General features: G+C 44.9%; 6 protein-coding genes across 6 annotated transcripts; 3 read left to right on the plus strand and 3 right to left on the minus strand.

Moving 5' to 3' along the window:
• Positions 1-916: 916 nt before the first annotated feature.
• On the minus strand, positions 917-1,266 carry SERLADRAFT_394745 (uncharacterized protein; the record flags this gene model as incomplete). Its single annotated transcript, XM_007320574.1, has 1 exon — positions 917-1,266. A coding segment is annotated over one exon (182 nt), but the record flags the coding sequence as incomplete, so codon positions are not given.
• A 6,427-nt stretch (positions 1,267-7,693) lies between these two features.
• SERLADRAFT_440124 (uncharacterized protein) lies at positions 7,694-11,488 on the minus strand (the record flags this gene model as incomplete). The annotated part of the gene is made up of 3 exons (XM_007320575.1): positions 7,694-8,402; positions 8,458-9,127; positions 10,990-11,488. The coding sequence occupies 3 exons, from the start codon at positions 11,486-11,488 to the stop codon at positions 7,694-7,696; spliced, it is 1,878 nt and encodes a 625-aa protein (XP_007320637.1).
• Positions 11,489-11,709: 221 nt separating this feature from the next.
• SERLADRAFT_371575 (uncharacterized protein) lies at positions 11,710-11,949 on the minus strand (the record flags this gene model as incomplete). Its single annotated transcript, XM_007320576.1, has 2 exons — positions 11,710-11,886; positions 11,911-11,949. The coding sequence occupies 2 exons, from the start codon at positions 11,947-11,949 to the stop codon at positions 11,710-11,712; spliced, it is 216 nt and encodes a 71-aa protein (XP_007320638.1).
• A 775-nt stretch (positions 11,950-12,724) lies between these two features.
• Positions 12,725-13,081, plus strand: SERLADRAFT_440125 (uncharacterized protein; the record flags this gene model as incomplete). The annotated part of the gene is made up of 2 exons (XM_007320577.1): positions 12,725-12,931; positions 12,980-13,081. The coding sequence occupies 2 exons, from the start codon at positions 12,725-12,727 to the stop codon at positions 13,079-13,081; spliced, it is 309 nt and encodes a 102-aa protein (XP_007320639.1).
• A 199-nt stretch (positions 13,082-13,280) lies between these two features.
• SERLADRAFT_472421 (uncharacterized protein) lies at positions 13,281-16,036 on the plus strand (the record flags this gene model as incomplete). Its single annotated transcript, XM_007320578.1, has 13 exons — positions 13,281-13,401; positions 13,469-13,563; positions 13,613-13,763; positions 13,852-14,009; positions 14,074-14,203; positions 14,256-14,610; positions 14,664-14,899; positions 14,955-14,984; positions 15,080-15,255; positions 15,319-15,440; positions 15,506-15,694; positions 15,753-15,903; positions 15,954-16,036. The coding sequence occupies 7 exons, from the start codon at positions 14,869-14,871 to the stop codon at positions 16,020-16,022; spliced, it is 768 nt and encodes a 255-aa protein (XP_007320640.1).
• A 154-nt stretch (positions 16,037-16,190) lies between these two features.
• SERLADRAFT_362527 (uncharacterized protein) lies at positions 16,191-20,242 on the plus strand (the record flags this gene model as incomplete). The annotated part of the gene is made up of 18 exons (XM_007320579.1): positions 16,191-16,218; positions 16,280-16,300; positions 16,353-16,542; positions 16,595-16,651; positions 16,698-16,722; positions 16,783-17,049; positions 17,101-17,737; positions 17,790-18,171; positions 18,239-18,368; positions 18,431-18,619; positions 18,677-18,828; positions 18,879-18,994; positions 19,045-19,174; positions 19,298-19,468; positions 19,540-19,596; positions 19,649-19,673; positions 19,732-19,998; positions 20,053-20,242. 11 exons carry the CDS (start codon positions 17,964-17,966, stop codon positions 20,135-20,137), a joined length of 1,530 nt encoding a protein of 509 aa, XP_007320641.1.
• Between the last annotated feature and the right edge of the window lie 101 nt (positions 20,243-20,343).

The following is a 20,343-nucleotide window of genomic DNA, read 5'->3' on the forward strand; positions in this document are numbered from 1 at the left end:
TCGTCTCGGTTAAGTGGATACGTTTTACAGTCTAGACCTTTGGCTTCTGGTAGGAGTTCAATTGCGTGGTCCCAGACTCGTCGTGGGGGTAGTTTGTCAAATGACGCTTTTGTGAATACTGGCTCAAAATGATGATAAAACGGGGGGACGACGTCTCTGAACGTGAGTGTTGACTTTGCTCGTTCTGATTCTTCCGCAATCTGTTGGCTTTTGGTTTGAGATACGTTGCTTTCGACGGAAATTTTGTCAATCCTGCTCTGTAAGTCTACAGCGATGACTCTATCTCCGTCTTCAGGGTGATACTCCGTATCATCGGAAGGGTACGTGATGGTGTTGGTTTGCCAGTTGATGTTGGGATTCGTGCGTCGTAGCCAGTCGTGTCCTAATAAAATTCTGGCCTCTCTCTGTCCAGTGACCAGGAAGTCCATTAATTCCGTGCGACCTGCCACAGTTAGGCGAAGTGTCACATATTCCGTCAAAGGTCCAGTGCGATTCTTGGTTCCATCAGCGTTTGAGACAATGACACGAGTTGGCAGTGGTTTTGTGGAAATGTTGTGTTGCCGAACAAAGGCTTCGTCAATGATAGAATCTGTGCATCCTGAATCTATCAAAACTGGTATGACATGCGTCTGGTGATCGTCAATAGTGGATAATTGGCATTGTAGCGAGAGTTTGCGTTGATGAGATGGGGGGAGGGATGAGAAATCTTTGATCACATTCAACTGCTCTACGATATACTCTTCATTGTGTTGCTTGAGTAAATTGATTGTATCCGTCGTGATGTGTGGGTAACACTGGGGTGAGGCCCAGTTCCGAACCAATGCTTTGGCTCTTTCTTCTTTCTGGTCTTTAATTCGTCGAGCCAACCATTCCGCTGAATGTGGCTTAGCGTATTTCTCGGCACGTAGGTTTTGGGAAACATGTTTCGATTTATCAGTTACAAATACATTTTCCGAACCGTGCTTACTGGTCAGAGAGTCCGTGCTTACTCCTGACCTTCGAGAAAATCCTTCGTCTTCGTCTCCTCCTGGGTTGTGGTTGCTTCTCTAGCTGCAACTTTCTTCAGAGGGCAGTTCCTTGCGATATGACCCGGCTGGCCACATCCGTAACATAATCTGAACCGACTCTGTCGGTCTGTATCCATGGGTACGCCTTGTCCGGGGAATACACCTCTCTGAGGTTGATCCTCGAACCTTCTTGCATACTGATTCGTCTGGGGTCTCGCCATCTGCTGTGGCTGCGGCTGTTGCACATGCTGGTGCGTATACGTCTGTTGTTTATAGATAGGTCGCGACGGCTGCGTGACTTCTCTCTTTCGTCTTTCGTCTAGCTGAAACTCTTCTCTCCGTGCCTCCCATGCGTAGGCTTGCGTCTTCCACTCAGCAAATGTTTTCGGTAGGTCTCTCTGGATGATGACGAAATCACAGATTCGAGAGTGAAGATTCTTTTTGAGAATACGATTGATCACGTCAAAGTGAGTGGTAGCGTCATATCCGGCCTTGTCCATGAGCGTTGTGAAATGGCTAAAGAATTCATCGCAATGCTTGTTCTCCTGTTTGTATGTCTCGATCTCGTTTACCGCCTGTGATCTTTCGTTTGGATTCCCGAATACTTGGGCTAGATCGGTTAGGACGGTCGAGAGAGTCGGCCATACGGGGGTAGTTGCGTCGAGAGCTTTGGTAAGCACGTTCTCTTTCCAAGCTTTTACTGTCGATGTTCCTTGGTCGCTGATTTTGGACAGGAGGTAGATGAGCTTCGTCTTCTCGTCTGGAAAGTAGGATGCGTAGGCGGTTAAGTATAACTGTAGTGCTTGGCGCCATGCTATGAATCGTTCCTTTTCTCCTTTGAATTCGAAGGGTTCTGCTGCGAGTGTTACTTTGCCGTGTAACTGCGTGGGGTTAGACATGGATGAGGGTTTTGGAGGAATTGGAGGTGGAGGTGGGCGTGTAGGCGGTAGCGGTAGGGTTTGTCTGGGTGGAGTCTCTGGTTCTATGGACGGTCTTGGGTTTCGATATTCGGAAAACACTTTGAAGGATTGAAACGAGTTTTATTTAGTTCGAATCGTAATCAAACTCGTCACTCCAATCGTTAGAAGTAAATCCAAAAATATTTTCTTCTTCTTCCAAATCTCTTTCTACCTGTGAGCTAGTGGTAGAATTACTGTCCAAGTTCGAGGTTGTTTCGTCTGGTGAGGGGGTTCTTTCTATAAGAATGTTTCCTTGGATTAACGAGGAGACGGGAGGAATATAAGAGAAATTTCCGTGGGTCAGATGGTACTCTGGTTTGTACTGCGAGTAGACTCTGTTGTTTTCTCGAATAAGTACTCCCCAGAACTCGGTGTTGATCTCGGTAACGATGAAACGATCTGTGGGGTGGCGGATGACTAAATCAAAAACTTCTTTTCCGTAGTTTTGGTATTCTCTGAACAATCGACAGACGTTCCTGATCTGTCTTTGTTCTCTTTCCCAATTCCTTCCTTCGAGGATCTCGTGTCCAATCTTAAACACTAATCTGCGAAATTGCGATATGCAGGCTACTATCCTTCGTATTGCGTCGCGGCAGAAAGGGGTGACAACTAATACGTGGACTCCTGTTTTAAGATAATCTCGTGTGTTGAAGGCGTCGTTCTGTTCGGGAGTGAGGGGGACGTCGAAGAAGAATGGTATTTCCCGATAGAATTTGATGAGATCGGTTTCGTAAATTCCAATTCTTGTAAAAAGAAGTTCAAGAGGGGTAGGGTTAAATGACGCTGTAACGTATACGTCAATTTTGGATGGTTCGAGATAGGGCGTAAGGAATTCTAGGTAGGGTGCGGAGTAGGGTCGTCGGTGGATGATGATTCCGCAGGGAAGTAGGTAGTGGATTTCTCTCCCGTCTTGTTCTGGTGAGAACCCAAGTTGGGGAGTTTCGACGTAGTTCGGGAGGTGATAGATGCGTGGGGAGATTCCGTCGGATAGTATGAGAAGAGCTGTTTTATGTTCTGCCGCTCGTCGTCTGAGGGCTCGTCTTTCTTCACTGTCGTTCCGACGAGGGGGTTCTAGAATTCTTTGTTCGTAGACTTCGATCGATAGGTGCTCTAGGTGTATCGAATTGAACCTGTACAATTCTCTGGACGCTTGATCGGATTCCCAAAAGCAGGTTTGAGCAGCTGCTGATGCGTACTCAAGTAAGCGCGACGTATTGACGGAGTTGGGAGATTTCGAATGCTAAATTGTCGACGGCTAGAACTAGTTCTTCTAGTTCAGAAACGGGGGAAGAGGTGGCTGATGAGTCTTCGTAGTACTCAGTTTCTGTGTCGCTGTGGGCAGACTGGGGGTTCGTGGCAACGTTGACAGGTACTGCAACGTGGAGGTCTCGGTTGTTGAGGGCGCGGTGGAATTCCTCGAGTGAACGTCGTTCTTCGTCCGTTACTAGGCTCTCTCTGATGTTCGACAGTTTGACGATTGTAGAAGTGATCAAAGACGACAGCTAGGGTGAGGACTTGAGCTAGAACAAGTAAGAGTATTACTTCGAGGTGGGTAGGAATGTTGGAGAGGACAACTAGCTAGCTTAGCTAGAAGGCAAGTGGTTGTTTTGGATGGGTAGGAGGACGGTGAATGACAACACGTCCGAGGGATGAAGGAAAAGGTAGATTAGGGCTATAATGGGTTCAAGCGAGATGGTGCGCTGTGAACGGATTGTAGAGTGAGCTTTCTATTTTGTGAGGCAACGATAAACTATAACAAGAACTAAACCTATCTCCTTCTGCACTTGCAGGGAGTAAGGGTTCGATGAGCTTGAGGTCAACAGACGCTAATGAATACAGCGAGTCGAGGACTTTTTAAGAGGTAAGCTTCAAAGGTTCTTGTTGAGGAGTAAAGCGGGTAAATTCAGTAATAGAAAGCTAAGGAGCTATACATGAATAGGTACGGCTTTATATAGGGAACTGTCCGTGCCTCAGACCGAAAAGAGAATATACAAAAAGTGGTCTGAGGGATTAATCAACCAATAAGAAAAAGGGGAGGTAACTATCGTACGACTTCTGACTTGATTAATCAGCAGGTGAGAGATTTGTACTAATAATAGAAGATTGTCACGCGTGGTCAGGAACCGTATCCTCATAATGAGGTACGATTCTAGATAAGGCGTTATTAGTATTACCAGGCTTTACTGGGGCTTGGAGCTGGTTGGCGAGATGCCTACTACCAGTCCCTACCCAGTGTGCTGGCTAGCTGGAAGCGATGTCCAGTCTCTGATCTGTGATATAAAGTGGTAGCGATGGTTAAGAAAGCCTGTGAGGGCTATGAGAAGTAAGATGGCAAAGGATACCTCTAGCCCTAGAGCCAGAGGTGTAACGGGAAAAGTGTTTGAGAACCAAGACATAACGAAGATAGGAAAATAATAAAACGGTCCTTACACTCCACCCTCCTCCTCCTCATCTTATTTGCACCCCCACCATTTCTGATGTCACCACTTCCTATCCGCTTCCGTCGCCGATCCGTTGACTACCACGTGCCACTGCTGATATCAGCAAAGCCCCGGCGGCCGGTCCAAATAGGGCAACAGGTCCATCTTCATGACGTCGATCTGCCATCATATACTATCAAAACATCGGTCACTCGTCTTGCCTGGTTGGAGCGTGGGTGGGTAGTTTTTGAGCTGGAGAAGGTTCATCCCCTTGCGTCGCCCATGTTCATCGCTGTCCCATTCACTTGGGTACACTTATCTTTTGTCCATCGTCTTCGCTACAGCTACACCTACCACACGCTGCCTGGGACTCACTTGTTCCAAATTGGAACTACTCCTCTCCCTCCCTTGTTTGATCAGGTGGTCCAACACAACCAGTCCATTGGTAAGGCCATGGAACTGTCGGATTTGGACTAGGTGGTGGACCGGTGGCTCCAGTTTCTTTTTCTTCAGCAGAACATTCATTTACAGTGCGATTATTTTTGATTTTTGAATCATTTTTATGGACACATATTTTTTTAGAATGCCTGACTGACAATAAAGGAACTGTGTTGATACTGATAGTGTTTTGCCTTGCCCTTTTTTTACTGCATCTTCCCATGACATCATGATCTTCCTGCTCTCTTTTTGCTATTGGACTTTACTTTATGGCTGTACAAACCTGTGACATTACTCACAGCATTTATTGTTCTATCCCTTTCTTTTCTTTTTTTGACAATCTTATCCTGTACTACCTACGCAGGATTCGTCAGCATACATTCCTTCCTTCATATTCTTTCTCATTCTTTTTGCACAGCTATACTGTGCATAGCCTACTTCTCTTTTACTATATAAACTCCTGTATTTTACCTTGTAAAAACAACAACAAGAACTCAAATCCAGACTTCTTCTCTACTCTCAAGTTCACTACTCTACTACTTGTGATCCAGTGTGGTCACAACACTTCCCACTTCTACCATTATTAACTGCTGTCATCGTCACTCGTCACTTTTGAAAGTGATTGTCTTCCCTTTCGATCAGAGTCCTTCTGAGCACTACAGTTTGTGCGTCAGGAGCCTGCTATCACTGGGAACCTCGTCACCTTGTCATCCTCGTTGTTCTCACTCCTCAAAACCCACACTCATACACCTCTGGGTTTTACTTTGAAGGATCTTTATACGTACCACCCCACGAACAACCAGACCACTCCACTGTTCTAGGAGGCAAAGCCCATAAACAAGTTCCGTGGAATCTGGGAGGATTGTGTGTTAGTTTGTTTTGTGTGTGGTTTTCTAACTGCAGTTCTCATCATCGACAACGGAATGCAAGAAGGGTATTCTTTTGAGCTAGCCGGCCATTGAAGTCTCAAGCAATGAAATGAGCAGTTAATGCTAAGAATGATACAAGGTTAGGGTTACTCCAGCAGTCACTTGTGAATGAAATCCGTCTGAGAGTAGTCTAGAAGCGGCTAAATCATAAAATTGATTGAAGTGAACCTAAACAGACCTTAAAGACACCCTTGATTTCAATGTGCTCTGTTTTGTATGCCATGAAGATCAGCTCAATAGGCTTTGTGCAATAAGGCAGGGAACTTTCAGAGACATTATCCCAGCCATACAACACAAAATCACAAAATCACAAAATTCTTTGCTTTCCACAATATTTATAGCCTGTTATAAAGCATGTCAGCAAAAAATAATTGGATAGAAGCCAAAAAAAGTTGGAGAAAAAAACAAACCTGATCATCAACAGCCACCCAGCGCACAAGGAGCTTTATCCATTCTTCAAGTACAAATTGGCCAGAATGTGCGTGCAGTGATGGTATTCTGACATAATCATTGGCATATTTCAGATTGAGAGCACTGGTGACACAGTTATATTCTTCTGAATATTCAGATACAAGGTGTCTTCAGATTGTGGTTGTCACACCATCTGTATTCTTTGACCAAAACATCAGGTTTATAGTTAGATAGTTATTTACAAAAATGTACTTGCACAATTTGCGACCTAACCAACTTGATTTGGGCTTTTTTGAGAGCACAGACTCTTCAAAGGGTAGTGGCAAGTAAACTGGTTTAATTTTGAATTGAGAGCTCTGCAGAAGTAGTACACATCAGTAGCTCTTGTAGTTGATTGTTGGCTGCGGTTGCGGTGCAAAGATGGATAAGAACCTGTTGGGAATTGCATGCTAGCGCTGGCACTACTACCACCAGGCTCATTTGAACTTGGCTGCAGCTGCACATGCCTTGATGCTCCGACTGGAGACAAGGGTGGTGAAGAGGCTGGGCTTGAGGTCAGTGCTGTTGGTGGACCAACACCAACCTGAGTTGATAAAGGGATTGTTATGGCTGGTGCAGGTACTCGAGTCTGCTTTTGTGGAGGTTTCTGTGGCTGACTTTGCACAGAGTTTACATTATGTTTGCGACCTCTACTTTGTTGTGCCCTTGAAGTAGCCTGAGCACCGGAGTTACCTAGGACAGCTGGTTTGGCTGACTGGACCTGAGTTTTGGCTGGAGGCTGAACAAAATAGTTTGAATGATACATGTTAGCAGAGGGAAACTGGGCATTGTTAGGAATAGGATGTGTGCAATTAGCATAAGAATCATGAAACCAACCCATAGGGCTGGATTGGAGCAAAGGGATGCAGAAACTGGTGTGCTGGCTGTTTAATAACACCCATTGGATAGGATGCATTGGTGATAGCTGATTCAGAGGCTGCTGAACTTGGAAATGGTCCCATCGAAGAGACCCATTGTTGTGGCCTCTGTGACCGTGCACAAGTACAACCACCAGGGCCCTGTGGGTTGGAACAAGTGCATAGCGAGCCTGGGTTTCCCATCCACAAGCCCAGCAAGTTTGTGCACTGTTCAACAAGTTCTCATTAGTAAAGAGCCTGCTATTTTATAGTGTGTATTGGAGCATGTTTTACGCACCATAGGACCCATGAGGCTGCTTGGCACAGAGAGTGGAGCTGATGCATCCCAGAAATCAGTTAGAACTGGCATTGATAACTTGCTGTTGGATTCAAAACATTCACAGATAGGGGACAACGGTATAGATTACTTGCAGGCTGGTATACAAGCATATGGGAATGTTGGTATGGTTGATTTGCAAGTTGGACCGGTGCAAACTCAACAGTGCAAGTTGCCACAAAGTTACCAAAATGGCAAGCCAAATCCGAGTCGCACTGGTGTGAACTTGAACTTGCGGCAACACTAGAGACAGGTACCCCAACTACATTGTATCAATATTGAGGCCGCACTGCAGTTTACTGCTCTGTGATTTCTAATACCTCATCCAAGGTAGTGTAATAAGTCTCTGACATCTCATCCAAGGTTGTGTAATAAGTCTCTGATGTATCATCCTGGAACGAAAAACCATCTTGCATGTTGACGCAGTTCCGTTTCACACCTTCAAATTGTGCTGTCACTTCATCCTCAAGACTGGTGTCGAAGAGGTATTTTTCAATCAACTTCACTATGCCTAATCTCCCCACAGAGCACGCAAGCATCAAAGGTGTCAATCCACTGTTGTCCTCCAAGTTAATGCAAATGTTGCTGTGAGCAAGAAGAAGCTCCACAGTCTTCTCTTGTGTACAAGCATCCCACAATTCCTGTTCCTTGCTGTTTTGTGATATGATGGTGCAATGAAGGGGATTTTGACCCAAAGCATTCTTCAAATTGAGTGCGATGTCATCACATGCCACAAGTAAAGCAGCCACCTCCTTGTGCCCAGAATGTACTGCACGGTGTAGTGGTGAATCTCCATTATCATCTTGCAAATTTGTGTCAATGTCATCTCTAGAGAGCAGTTGTTTCACAAGAGAGATGCATCCATTTTTTGCTGCTATGAAAAGGAGTGCTTCTCTGTTCTTGTTTTGCCAGTTCACATCAACATCGCATCTTTTGAGCAGCAACTTCAACACTGTCTCATTCCCTTGCTGGAAACCTGAATTTTTGATGCTCTCAAGGTCGTTGCTGTAATAAATATCATCATTTACAGTACTACTGTGAAAATTATTGTCAGGCTTACCTCTTTCTACCGTTTGTGTCGGTGCTATCTACACCTTGGTGAGTGGGGGGACTCGTGTCTGAAATCTCGTCCACTTTGCTAAAAGCATGGTATGCTGCAGCCCACAATGGTGGGACACTGCTGTCCATCGGAAGCAAGTTCATGTCAACCCCACCGCAAGCCAATAGAAGTTCCGCCGTCTTTTCATCACCATGCCAGGTTGCTATCCATAGGGGCGTAAAACCACTCTGATCTTTCCAGTTGACTTTAAAGTTTACCGAAGTTCTTTCGACAAGCAAACAGGCTAATTCCTTGTGGTATGGAGGTCGGAACAAGAAAGCAAGTGGTATGCATGTCTCGGAGAGTGTGAGCTGGGCTTCCCCTTGATTAGCCGTAAGAGTGTACGGTGTGGAATCACAATCCTTGTGTGAATAAACTCCCACATTGTGCCTCGCCGATAGTAGCTCAACAACTTCGGCCTTCCCTTCATGTGCTGCACATAAAAGCGGTGTCCAACCTTCATGGTCCTGCGAGTCAACATCCACACCATCAGTGGCCAACAATAGCCTTACAACCTCCACCCGCCCCTTTCGAGCGGCTTGCCAGAACGGTGTCCGACCGTTGTTGTCCTTTGGGTTCACATCAACCCCATCCCGCTCCAACAGCAGCTTGACGGTGTCGATGATGAGAACTGTTGTTAGAAAACCACACACAAAACAAACTAACACACAATCCTCCCAGATTCCACGGAACTTGTTTATGGGCTTTGCCTCCTAGAACAGTGGAGTGGTCTGGTTGTTCGTGGGGTGGTACGTATAAAGATCCTTCAAAGTAAAACCCAGAGGTGTATGAGTGTGGGTTTTGAGGAGGAGGGATAGTTGAATTTATAGGAAGATAGGTGCTTTGTGGCGAGTATAGACGAGCACTACCTTGCTAATCGTAGCACAAGGTAGGTTTGAGAACGACCAGTATGACGAGGTGACGAGGTTCCCAGTGATAGCAGGCTCCTGACGCACAAACTGTAGTGCTCAGAAGGACTCTAATCGAAGGGGATGACAATCACTTTCAAAAGTGACGAGTGACGATGATAGCAGTTAACAGTGGTAGAAGTGGGAAGTGTTGTGACCACACTGGATCACAAGTAGCAGTAAGAAGTGGACTTAAGATTAGAGAAGAAGTCTGGAATCGAGTTCTTGTTCTTTTTTTTTACAAGGTAAAATACAGGGGTTTATATAGTAAAAGAAAAGTAGGCTATGCACAGTATAGCTGTGCAAAAAGAATGAGAAAGAATATGAAGGAAGGAATGTACGCTGACGAATCCTGTGTAGGTAGTACAGGATAAGATTGTCAAAAAAAGGAAAAGAAAGGGATAGAACAATAAATGCTGTGAGTAATGTCACAGGTTTGTACAGCCATAAAGTAAAGTCCAATAGCAAAAGGAGAGCAGGAAGATCATGATGTCATGGGAAGATGCAGTAAAAAAAAGGGCAAGGCAAAACACTATCAGTATCAACAAAGTTCCTTTATTGTCAGTCAGGCATTCTAAAAAAATATGTGTCCATAAAAATGATTCAAAAATCAAAAATAATCGCACTGTAAATGAATGTTCTGCTGAAGAAAAAGAAACTGGAGCCACCGGTCCACCACCTAGTCCAAATCCGACAGTTCCATGGCCTTACCAATGGACTGGTTGTGTTGGACCACCTGATCAAACAAGGGAGGGAGAGGAGTAGTTCCAATTTGGAACAAGTGAGTCCCAGGCAGCGTGTGGTAGGTGTAGCTGTAGCGAAGACGATGGACAAAAGATAAGTGTACCCAAGTGAATGGGACAGTGATGAACATGGGCGACGCAAGGGGATGAACCTTCTCCAGCTCAAAAACTACCCACCCACGCTCCAACCAGGCAAGACGAGTGACCGATGTTTTGATAGTATATGATGGCAGATCGACGTCATGAAGATGGACCTGTTGCCCTATTTGGACCGGCCGCCGGGGCTTTGCTGATATCAGCAGTGGCACGTGGTAGTCAACGGATCGGCGACGGAAGCGGATAGGAAGTGGTGACATCAGAAATGGTGGGGGTGCAAATAAAATGAGGAGGAGGAGGGTGGAGGTGACGAAAAAGTGGATTAGAATGGGGATCCAGAAACGACCATCAGGTGAGAATAAAAAGGAGAGGAAGGGGCCCATGGTGGGACTAGGCAAAGGAAGGGGAGTAAGGGAAACGACAAAAGCGAGGGCACAATGCAATGTGTAGCCAGTGGCAATGCAAAAATTTGCCAAAATACTGAAATGCCGAAAGTACCGAATGGAAAAGCAAAGGTGAGCGTGACTGGATTGCCTAATAGAGGTGGTGCTGATCAGCCACAAGTTCGAAAAAGGCAATATTAATTACTATTCCACGTGGCACTGTGCCTGTGTGGCGCAAAGGCGAGTCTTTTTGAATATTTGCTTCGTTATTGACACCTGTCCATGCTACCAATCAACTTTGGTGCATGACACCGTCAACAACAATGTTGTTCCCCAGCAAGTAATCAATAATGTGATAAAGACCGAAATAGGCACACAAGTGCAATGCTGAGCCCCCATTGAAGTAACGAGAATCAAAACCATACATGGGTTGTAGGGCATTCTCAACATTTGCGTCATCACGTAAAAAGTCATGGATCGCCATTGGAATCGTCTTCTCAACACTGCGTGCATGATGGCCCCAATTTTGTCGCGCATAAACGATGAAGCCTTGGCTGCGGTGAACGTCTACAGGATTTGTGTCTTTCGGTGGAAGCATAGAAAGAGAGTCAAGGCATATGTTGGTGATTTGCACTTCGGGGTCTGGGAAAGCCCAATCTCCACATTTTACGAGATATTCCTGAGCAGAGTAATCTGAGTGATAACAGATTGAAGCAACTAATATGCCAGCACAGGCTTCCATTATTGTCTCTTTATCCACCAGGTCATCAGTGCTGATCTTACGCAGACCAGTTGAAAAGGCTAGAGCTTCCTGGAGCTCCGTGAAAAACAGCGGTCGGGAGGCAAAAATAATCAATGTCATGGCTTCCTTGGCTAGACCTCTATGTCAACCCCCATCTATCCACTTCATGGTTTTGTCGTAAGCAGTTCCCACCTCCTTAGGGTGGTTATCAAGAGCAAGTCAAACATCATTACAAGTAAGTTTGTGTGCTAGTAGATCCACGTGCAGACGAGATAGCAGAAACCTTGAATGGTGTGTCAAAATCTGGGGTCTGTAAGAATAAAATAAACTCTATGGAGTACTCACATGCCTTGACTCTCTTTTGTCAGCCACTCAATGACCTCTCCTCTAAAGTTGCCAGCAACCAACATCCCGGCCAATCGTGCCGATAAGCAAATGCGGTCTGTGATATACTTGCGTACATCATTTTCATGCACACGGATGTCCATGCAAAGAGCTTCGCAAAGGACTGCCCTAATCTATGCCATGTCACGAGAAGTCACCAATAGGCTACCTCCCAGAGATTGCAGACAATGCAGCATCTCAGCACGAGTATCATCATCATCGGGGACTTCATCTAAAGCGTTGACAACAATGAAGACCCGGGAGAATTGTTTGATTTCGTTGATTAACGCATTGCAAACCTCAAGTAGAGTTGGACGGAAGTCTTGCTCTCAATGACGTTTAAATTTGCCTTCAATGCGCCCGAACGTTAGGGGAAAATCTTGTACAAGCTGTTTCAATAGGCTTGCAACGAGGTTACAAGCGGTTTGTCTTGAACGGTCGTTATAGCTGCAATAAGTGTAGACTACAGCCACACTGTCCTTTTTGTCCTTCTCGAGATGGTTTATGATGTATGACCTAGTAAAAATGTACGTGATAACTGCTTAAGATAACTGATTTGTTGCTGGACTTACGTAATAACAGTCTTCCTAGCACCTGCTAGTTGATTCAGCATATTAGGGAAAGGACCATGTGGATCGCGGATATAATAGTGCACTTACAAATTCCAGGGCACCAAAGGGTTTTTACACCTCCTTTTTGCCACTTTTTGAACCTTTCATCACCGAGCACCCATCCCCCTGTCCCCTCTCACCAAACGCCACGAACTTCGCTCTGCATTTGATGGAAATTCAGAGGAGACAGCCAGTTTGCAAATTCCTGGCGTTCTTTAGCTGGTTATGGAACGAGCTGTATTAGACTACAATGGTGCCATGGAAGAAGATATATTGCACCGTTATCTTGAGTATAGTTGTTGATTGTCGTGCTATTTATTTGAGGACCATATATTTCGTTGTTGACTTGATGGCCACTGCTATGGACTTTGTTGAATCTACCATAGTGAGCGTCAAGAGAATGAGATTGCGCCACCAAGCCCCCAACATCAATGTTGCCAACACACAAGAGCGAGGACCCTGGAACACTCATGCTACTTTCGAGGTTGACTGGAAACGGCCTGCTAACAGTAAACTGGAACTTGAACTCGACTCTACTGCGATGCGGGGCGGACATTCAGATATTCCAGTATTTATGGCATGCACAGGTGAGCAGGGCTAGGAAACGTGGTTGCAGACCGCTAAACACGCTGCAACCCAACCTCTACTATTTCATGACGCCCAACTGACAGACAGCATTGACGATGGCAATGTCTCGGAGTCTCGGATGCCGGCGTAGTTTTTGGTAGATTCTGGATCAAGAATGCGGCCAGGATATTTGACTAGTCTAGTCCGAAGTAAGGACCTTTTGCAGGAACCCCCACTTTGGTAGTAATAGAGAAGGCACCATGAGCGGCACATTCGGCTTGAACTTGGCATTTTGTGGCTAGTCACACCAGCAAAAAGCACATAAAGGTTTCAGCTGAAACAGCTACTGTAGAGAACAAATGCTATATACATGATCCCTACTATTGTATCACAACTACGACAATTTATGTAGCACCTTGGACCTATATGACTCTGAATATCCCATTTCTTTTTGGCCATGTTTTGGTTCAGGTGTGCCTGCAATTTGTAGCGGCGTTTTAATTGGAGTGGCTGACAGTTTCACTATCTCATGGCTCAGCATCTGTTTGGGATGGAAGAAAATTTTGAAACTAGCGTTGTTCGTCATCTGAGAGCTTCTCTATCAACTCTACCGATTCACACAAAGGCTAAGTGGTGATTTACGCTGGTTGAAGCAATAACTAGCCTTTACTGTGATGCTCAGCCATATTCAATCGGAGCGGCTGAGTTTAAAATCAAGGTGCAAAAGAGCTCAATATTCGTGTTATTGGCACCGAAGGGGGGTTCACGCCAAATGGTCTTACTTTGGTGCAGACCTTATTTACAAGATATCGACTCATCATATATTGAATTAGGTAAGCAAGGGAGACTAATATTTGACTATTGATTGCTGCAGTCGACCATTTATAATCTGGTAGCTGATGTTTGTGTCGCAAAAATCAGTTTTACCATATATCGGCTTTTCGCAGCCTTTTGCACCTTTTCATGCATTTTCGTACTCTGACGCAACCAAAATATGGCCAGATTGGGTCAAACAAGGAATCCATCAGGCCTGAAAACGTGCAAATTGCTGTAAACGCACACTTATCAGTGAAATTAAAGTGCGTCTACGGTCCACAGATACCTCTTTCAGCGAGCGCTAACAATAGTACTCGGAATCACTAGAACCCATGCCCTATTAACTCATTGCCGCGACCCCTCTTTGTTTCTTCTCGCCCTTCACCAACGTTTCACCAGGCCAGTGTATATAACTACATTTTCATCTAAGATGCAGGGTAATCATGTCATGGCCAAGGTATGAGAATTCTACAACTATTCTCTGTATCCTAATAGTAGCCAAACACAAGCTGCAGTCATTAAACGCCATCCAATGAAGCTTTCTCACTTGTATCTTAAACGCTAGCAGAGGATACTTGAATATCGTACATGCGGCCCACTGTCGGGATATCACGAGGCTGCTTTCTTCACTATTTTGGTTTAATATGTCACTGGAAATACTATCAAGAAAACGATACCCTTCTCGAATTACACATTCAGATAGTGCCTCTCTGAAATCGTTACGACCAATTGGCCTACCGATAAAAGCTTGCCCGGCTTCAATTTCAGGTACAACCAAGTTCTTCCCACTCTTTCGTCTACCCGAGACCGACTCCAGCAATAGTTCAGTGCGTGACTCAGTCAGGCTGTAATGTCATAATTCAGGTTAGTCCAGTACTTTCAATGTCGTCTTCTTCAGATCTCAACGTTCTCAGCAGCCTGAGAATACAGTAAACGTAGATCATCTAGGTTATCGATTCAAATCCGCTGGTCGCCCACCGACAGGAGGCATATAAGGGTTGCCGCGATCTATTGTATGTCAATAGATGAACTCGAGCCGAGTCCCAATCATTACCTATTTGGGACGAGTTGCAGTTCAACAGGGGATGACAATGCTATAAATTTAGTCCGCACCCGTGCGTAATGTTTTACGTCGCAGCACATGGCTGTCACTGTATGTATACTCCATCCTTTATGTAGACTACTCTTACGCATTAACACGTCAGCAGGGGGTTGCAAACCTCGAATAGATCAACAAGGTAGGTTGATATAGTCATTGAGGCTGGATTCCAATGAAGCACCACTCTTCTTTTGGTATCCTACCATGTCGTTCGCCCCCCTACAATTCGATAAGCCCACCCTAGCTATAGTGCTAGTTTTCATAGCTGCATATGTTATTATGAATGGCCGAGTAAAGCGCAAAACAAGCATACTGCTGCCGCCGAGTCCCTTTGCCTGTGCTGGGCAACGTGCTTGGCTTCAATTCCAAGGAGCCCTGGATCACTTATATGGAGTGGGCAAAAGTTCATGGTATGTTGAAACAGTTTCGACACCACATCTTTCTTGGGAACCACCTAATTTGATGCCTACCAGGTGATCATATACCCGTTTACTCAACCAATCATCGTTGTCAACTCCGAAAAAGTGGCTAATGATCTTCTTGAGCGTCGCGCAAGTAACTACTCTGATAGGCCGCAGTTCAATACTACCCACTTGTGCGTGGCTTTATTGTACATCTCGATATCTATTATCTCCATTGCCATTTGTGTCATTTCTGCAGGTTTGGATGGGGTTTCACTTCAATATTTTTCAACTATGGCAACAGATGGCGACTGCATAGGCGACTTTTCCAGCAGGCCTTTCGAGCTGATGCTGCTCTGACTTATCGGCCTGTGCAGTTGCGTAAAGTACACCAACTTCTAGCTAACTTACTTGAAACCCCCGGAGAATCTTTTGATTGTTTACAAATGTAAATCACTCGAAACAACAGAATTGGTCGTGTAAAATGATTAATATTTGCGTCTTAGGCTATCTGCGGCTATAATAATGGAAGTGACATATCGATATGACCCAGCACCCCGCCATGACCCTTTAGTGATGGCTGTGGAGCGCACGGCAGATATACTCATCAAAGCGCTAAGGCCTGAGGGGGCTGTGGTCTTCAGTGTATTTCCATTTGTGAGTATTTCCTGACATATGTATACATTTCGGCTTATTTTAGCATGTAGTGCGACACATCCCTCCTTGGTTCCCCGGAGCAGATTTCAAGCGCAAAGCCAATGAATGTCAGAAGCTGACTGTTGATGTAGTTGAAACCCCCTTCCAGTACACAAAGCAGAGTATTGTATGTCCTCTTAATCAAGGGAAGAGCTATATCTGAGATCACGATAGGTTACAGGTACAGCAAAACCATCGATCTGCTCAGCCGAATGAAAGAAAATGATTATTCTTACGAGCTTGCAATCAAGCATACTTCTGCTTCTGCTTTCCTGGGTAAATATTATCAGTTTTTATGATTTTATCTACTTACACGCATATTGTCCGTAGCTGCATCTCCGTAGCTGCATCTGAAACAGTAAGTCAGTCTGGAGTATTTCTATATCTCATATTGATCACAACGAATTCAGTCCTCTCCGACCCTTAAAGTTTTCATCCTTGCGATGCTCCTTTATCCTGATGTGCAACGAAAGGCTCAGCTAGAGATAGACTCGGTGGTAGGCCGAGATAGGCTTCCAGACTTCAACGATAGGCCACCATTGCCTTACATCGAAGCTATTCTTCGTGAGACGCTCAGGTGGCACGCTGTAGGCCCCCTTGGTATGTAAAGCCTATTTGAATGCTTGTTTCTCAGCTAACTGTGTATTTGTAGGGGTCCCTCACGCTATTACGAATGTCGATCATTTCGAAGGTTATTTTACCCCGAAAGGTTGGAATTTATTATCTACTTACGTTAACACGCTAATATCAAGTAGGAGCAATAGTGATGGCTAATATATGGTTCGTGTTCACAGATTGTGATTTATTGCTGTCCGTTGCATCTTAATTAAGAGCTTACAGGGCGATGTCGCACAATGAAGATAAATATTCAGAATCAGCTGAATTCAAACCCGAGCGGTTCTTCACTCCAGACGGGAAGCTAAACAACGATAATGTTGGCTTTATTTTTGGATTTGGAAGGCGAATTTGCGTAGGCCGCCATATCGCTGACGCAACAGTATGGGCCGCTATTGTATCCATATTAGCTGCATTGAACATTGAAAAAGCGAAAGATGAACAAGGCATTGATGTCGAAGTTAATACGCAATGGTCAACTGGAGTAGGCACGTGAGTTCTTTTGCGTTTGCTCCTACATTTTGTTTTGAATTTCAATAACAGCCACCCGCTCCCGTATCCATGTCGCATTGAACCACGGTCAGGAATTAGCTCCAAGAAGCTGATGCAGATAATAGAATCCCATACGTGAAATAATAGCCACGATATACCTTGTGCTTGTTTCACAATTATGTATATGTGACGACTTAGCAAAGGGATGTATGAGTTGTGACTTCATAGTCTCTGTGTTGAATTCGTTGAATTTCAGACATACCCAATGGGCTCTGCAAAAGCTAGAATACTTTATTGTTCGTTCGGCGCTCAAGAGCAAGGCGATGATACACTGCCCGTCTTCTGGAACCAATATCACGGGGAGTATTTTCAGAAGACTTGAAGTTCACAGAACCGTGGTACACGTGTTGATATTTCGTTCGGATAATAGATTGGACAGGTGTGTAATGTTTTAGCCATCTTGTAAAGAGCCCACGGGTGTGTACTACATCATGATTGGGACTATTTATGCTAGCAATTTAGCGCTGGTTCTCCTATTTTGACGGTTTGAAGTTATGCCTTGCACTTTGTTATGGCTCGCGGGAGTGGTTCAAGGGCCCCTTTCAAGGTCAAATCCACTTTCGACCTTCAGACAGTAGGATGTTTTCGTAGCCCAGCCTGAACAAAAGGCAATGGTGACATCTCCGAAGTATAGTTGTTCTTATATTGGAGGAAGACTGATCAACGTTCCCTATCATCAGTTCAGTCAGCTTGTGCTTCTCAAAATTTGGGTTCACGAATTAGCTGGAGGCTGTTCCACGGGGAACAGAGACATAGACGAGCTAAAATGGGGGCGTCTTTCGATGGGATTGTGGTATATAAACGGTAGACCTTACTCTGGAGAAGTGTAGCACTTCTTTTCAGGTCCTCCCACCATGTCTGTTGGTTTACTTCACCTTGATGCAATCAACCCAACCCTCTGCTTAGTCCTTACGGCTGCATTCATTATTGTAAACCGCCTAGTTGCAGGTAAAGCACGCTTTCTTCCACCCGGTCCTCGCCCCCTGCCTGTGGTGGGCAACATATTTGGTATTAGAGTGAATGAACCTTGGATTACCTATAAGGAGTGGGCTCAAATTCACGGTAGGTCGAAGTAGTTCTGTTACTGTGTTATTGGACCCTATATCTGACCGCGGTTTTTGTCGATTAGGAAACATTGTTTACTCTCGCTTATTCGGTCAAGAAATTATCATCCTCAACTCCGAGGAAGTGGCCAAAGACCTTCTTGAGCGACGTTCTTATAACTATTCTGACCGGCCGCAGTATATCACAACTGATCTGTACGTGGTCACTGTATACGTTAACGCCACAACTGGATCGTCGCCTTTGTTATATATTGCAGATTTGGATGGTCATTCCACTTGGGACATCATAGCTACGGCAATGAGTTCCGACAAAAGAGAAGACAATTCCACCAGGCGTTTCATACAAAAGCTGCTTTGAAGTATCGGCCTATTCAATTACGCAGGGTAAATCAGCTCCTTGTCCATTTGCTCGAGACACCGGAAAACTATGTTAATCACCTGCAAACGTGAGTACTGTCGAAGTCGGGCGACCTGTCATCTAATTGTATTATATATCGCCTTAGACTAAGTGCGTCTATAATTATGGAAGTAACTTATGGGTACGACCCAGCACCCAACCATGACCACCTGGTCGCGCTTGTGGAACGTGCAACTGCGATGTTCATCAATGAAAATACAGCCGACAAAGCAATAATCATCAATGCACTGCCATTCTGTGAGTATTTTGAACGCATGTATACTTCTTAACATCACACGAGTATACAGTGCAATATATTCCTCACTGGTTTCCCGGGGCGAATTTCCAGCGCAAAGCCCTTCAGTGTCAAAATTTGACTGCGGAGATGATTGAAGCTCCATTTCAGTATACAAAACAGAGTATTGTATGCTCTCTTTCTTTCACCTTGCAAAATTTCATCTAAATTTCTGTTAGGCAGCAGGGACAGCTATACCAAGTATGCTGTATGATCTATTTAGCCGTATGACCGAAGACGATCCTTCATATGAACTTTTAATGAAAAGTTCCACCGCTACTGCGTTCTCTTGTAAGTGTTCTCGATTACGTGCCTTATCTCGACTCATAACGTCCATCTATAGCCGGTTCTGAAACTGTGAGTCGTATCCGAATCTCAAGTAGCTATAAACCTATTGTGACGGCAAACCTTAGTCTTCTTCGTTGCTCAAAGTCTTTGTGCTTGCAATGCTTTTCAATCCTGATGTACAGCGGAAAGCTCAATTAGAAATCGACGCGGTGGTTGGCCGAAAGAGACTCCCAGACTTTAGTGATAGGCCGTCACTGCCTTACGTTGAAGCAGTTTTTCGGGAGACACTCCGTTGGTGTCCTGTATCTCCCCTTGGTAAGCTACTTTCCTTCTCTCAATTACTCCGTTAGCTCCGATTCGTCTCTCATTCAACTGCACACGAGCAGGGGTTCCGCATGCTACCACTAATGATGACAATTTTGAGGGATATTTTATACCAAAAGGTTTGTGTTATATATTGACCCTCGTGGTGAGCCATTACCTGATAGTAAGCAGGAGCAACAATAGTGGCCAATATATGGTTCGTGTTTATGGCTTCTGGTTTGGTGTAGTCTAGCCATCTCACTCAAAGAAAACAGGGCAATGGCTCAGAATGACGATAAATATCCAGAACCATCCAAATACAAACCGGAACGTTTCTTCACCGCCGATGGAAAGCTGAATGATGACACTGTGGGTTTTGTCTTTGGATTTGGAAGGCGGATTTGTGTAGGTCGCCATATCGCTGATGCAACAGCATGGGCCGCCATTGTTTCAATATTAGCTGTGTTCAACGTCACCAAAGCGAAGGACGAACACGGTGACGATATTGAAGTCATCCCACAATGGACAGATGGGGTAACAATGTGAGTCCTTTCCGCATTCTTTTCTACGTGGCTGCCCCTGACTTCGAGTAACAGCCATCCGCTCCCCTTTCCATGTTGTTTTGAACCACGACTACGAGGAATGACCTCCGTAGATCTGAGTCAAATGATGCAATCCTGAAAGGATTGACAATGTAACACTTATCCTTGTCCGTTGTATATAATTATTCTGTAAAATAGTGTTACCCCAGTACAATATTCCCAACGTTATCTACATCATGCTCAAGCTCATTGTTGAGAAGGAACGACTATCTTCCTTCGAATCTTATGGACGGCCTACGGAAAGTGCTACGGCACTCGGGCCTCCATCGACAGTGCCGCGCTTCT

Source organism: Serpula lacrymans (genome assembly GCF_000218685.1).
Source record: "Serpula lacrymans var. lacrymans S7.9 unplaced genomic scaffold SERLAscaffold_10, whole genome shotgun sequence".
NCBI lineage: Eukaryota > Fungi > Basidiomycota > Agaricomycetes > Boletales > Serpulaceae > Serpula > Serpula lacrymans.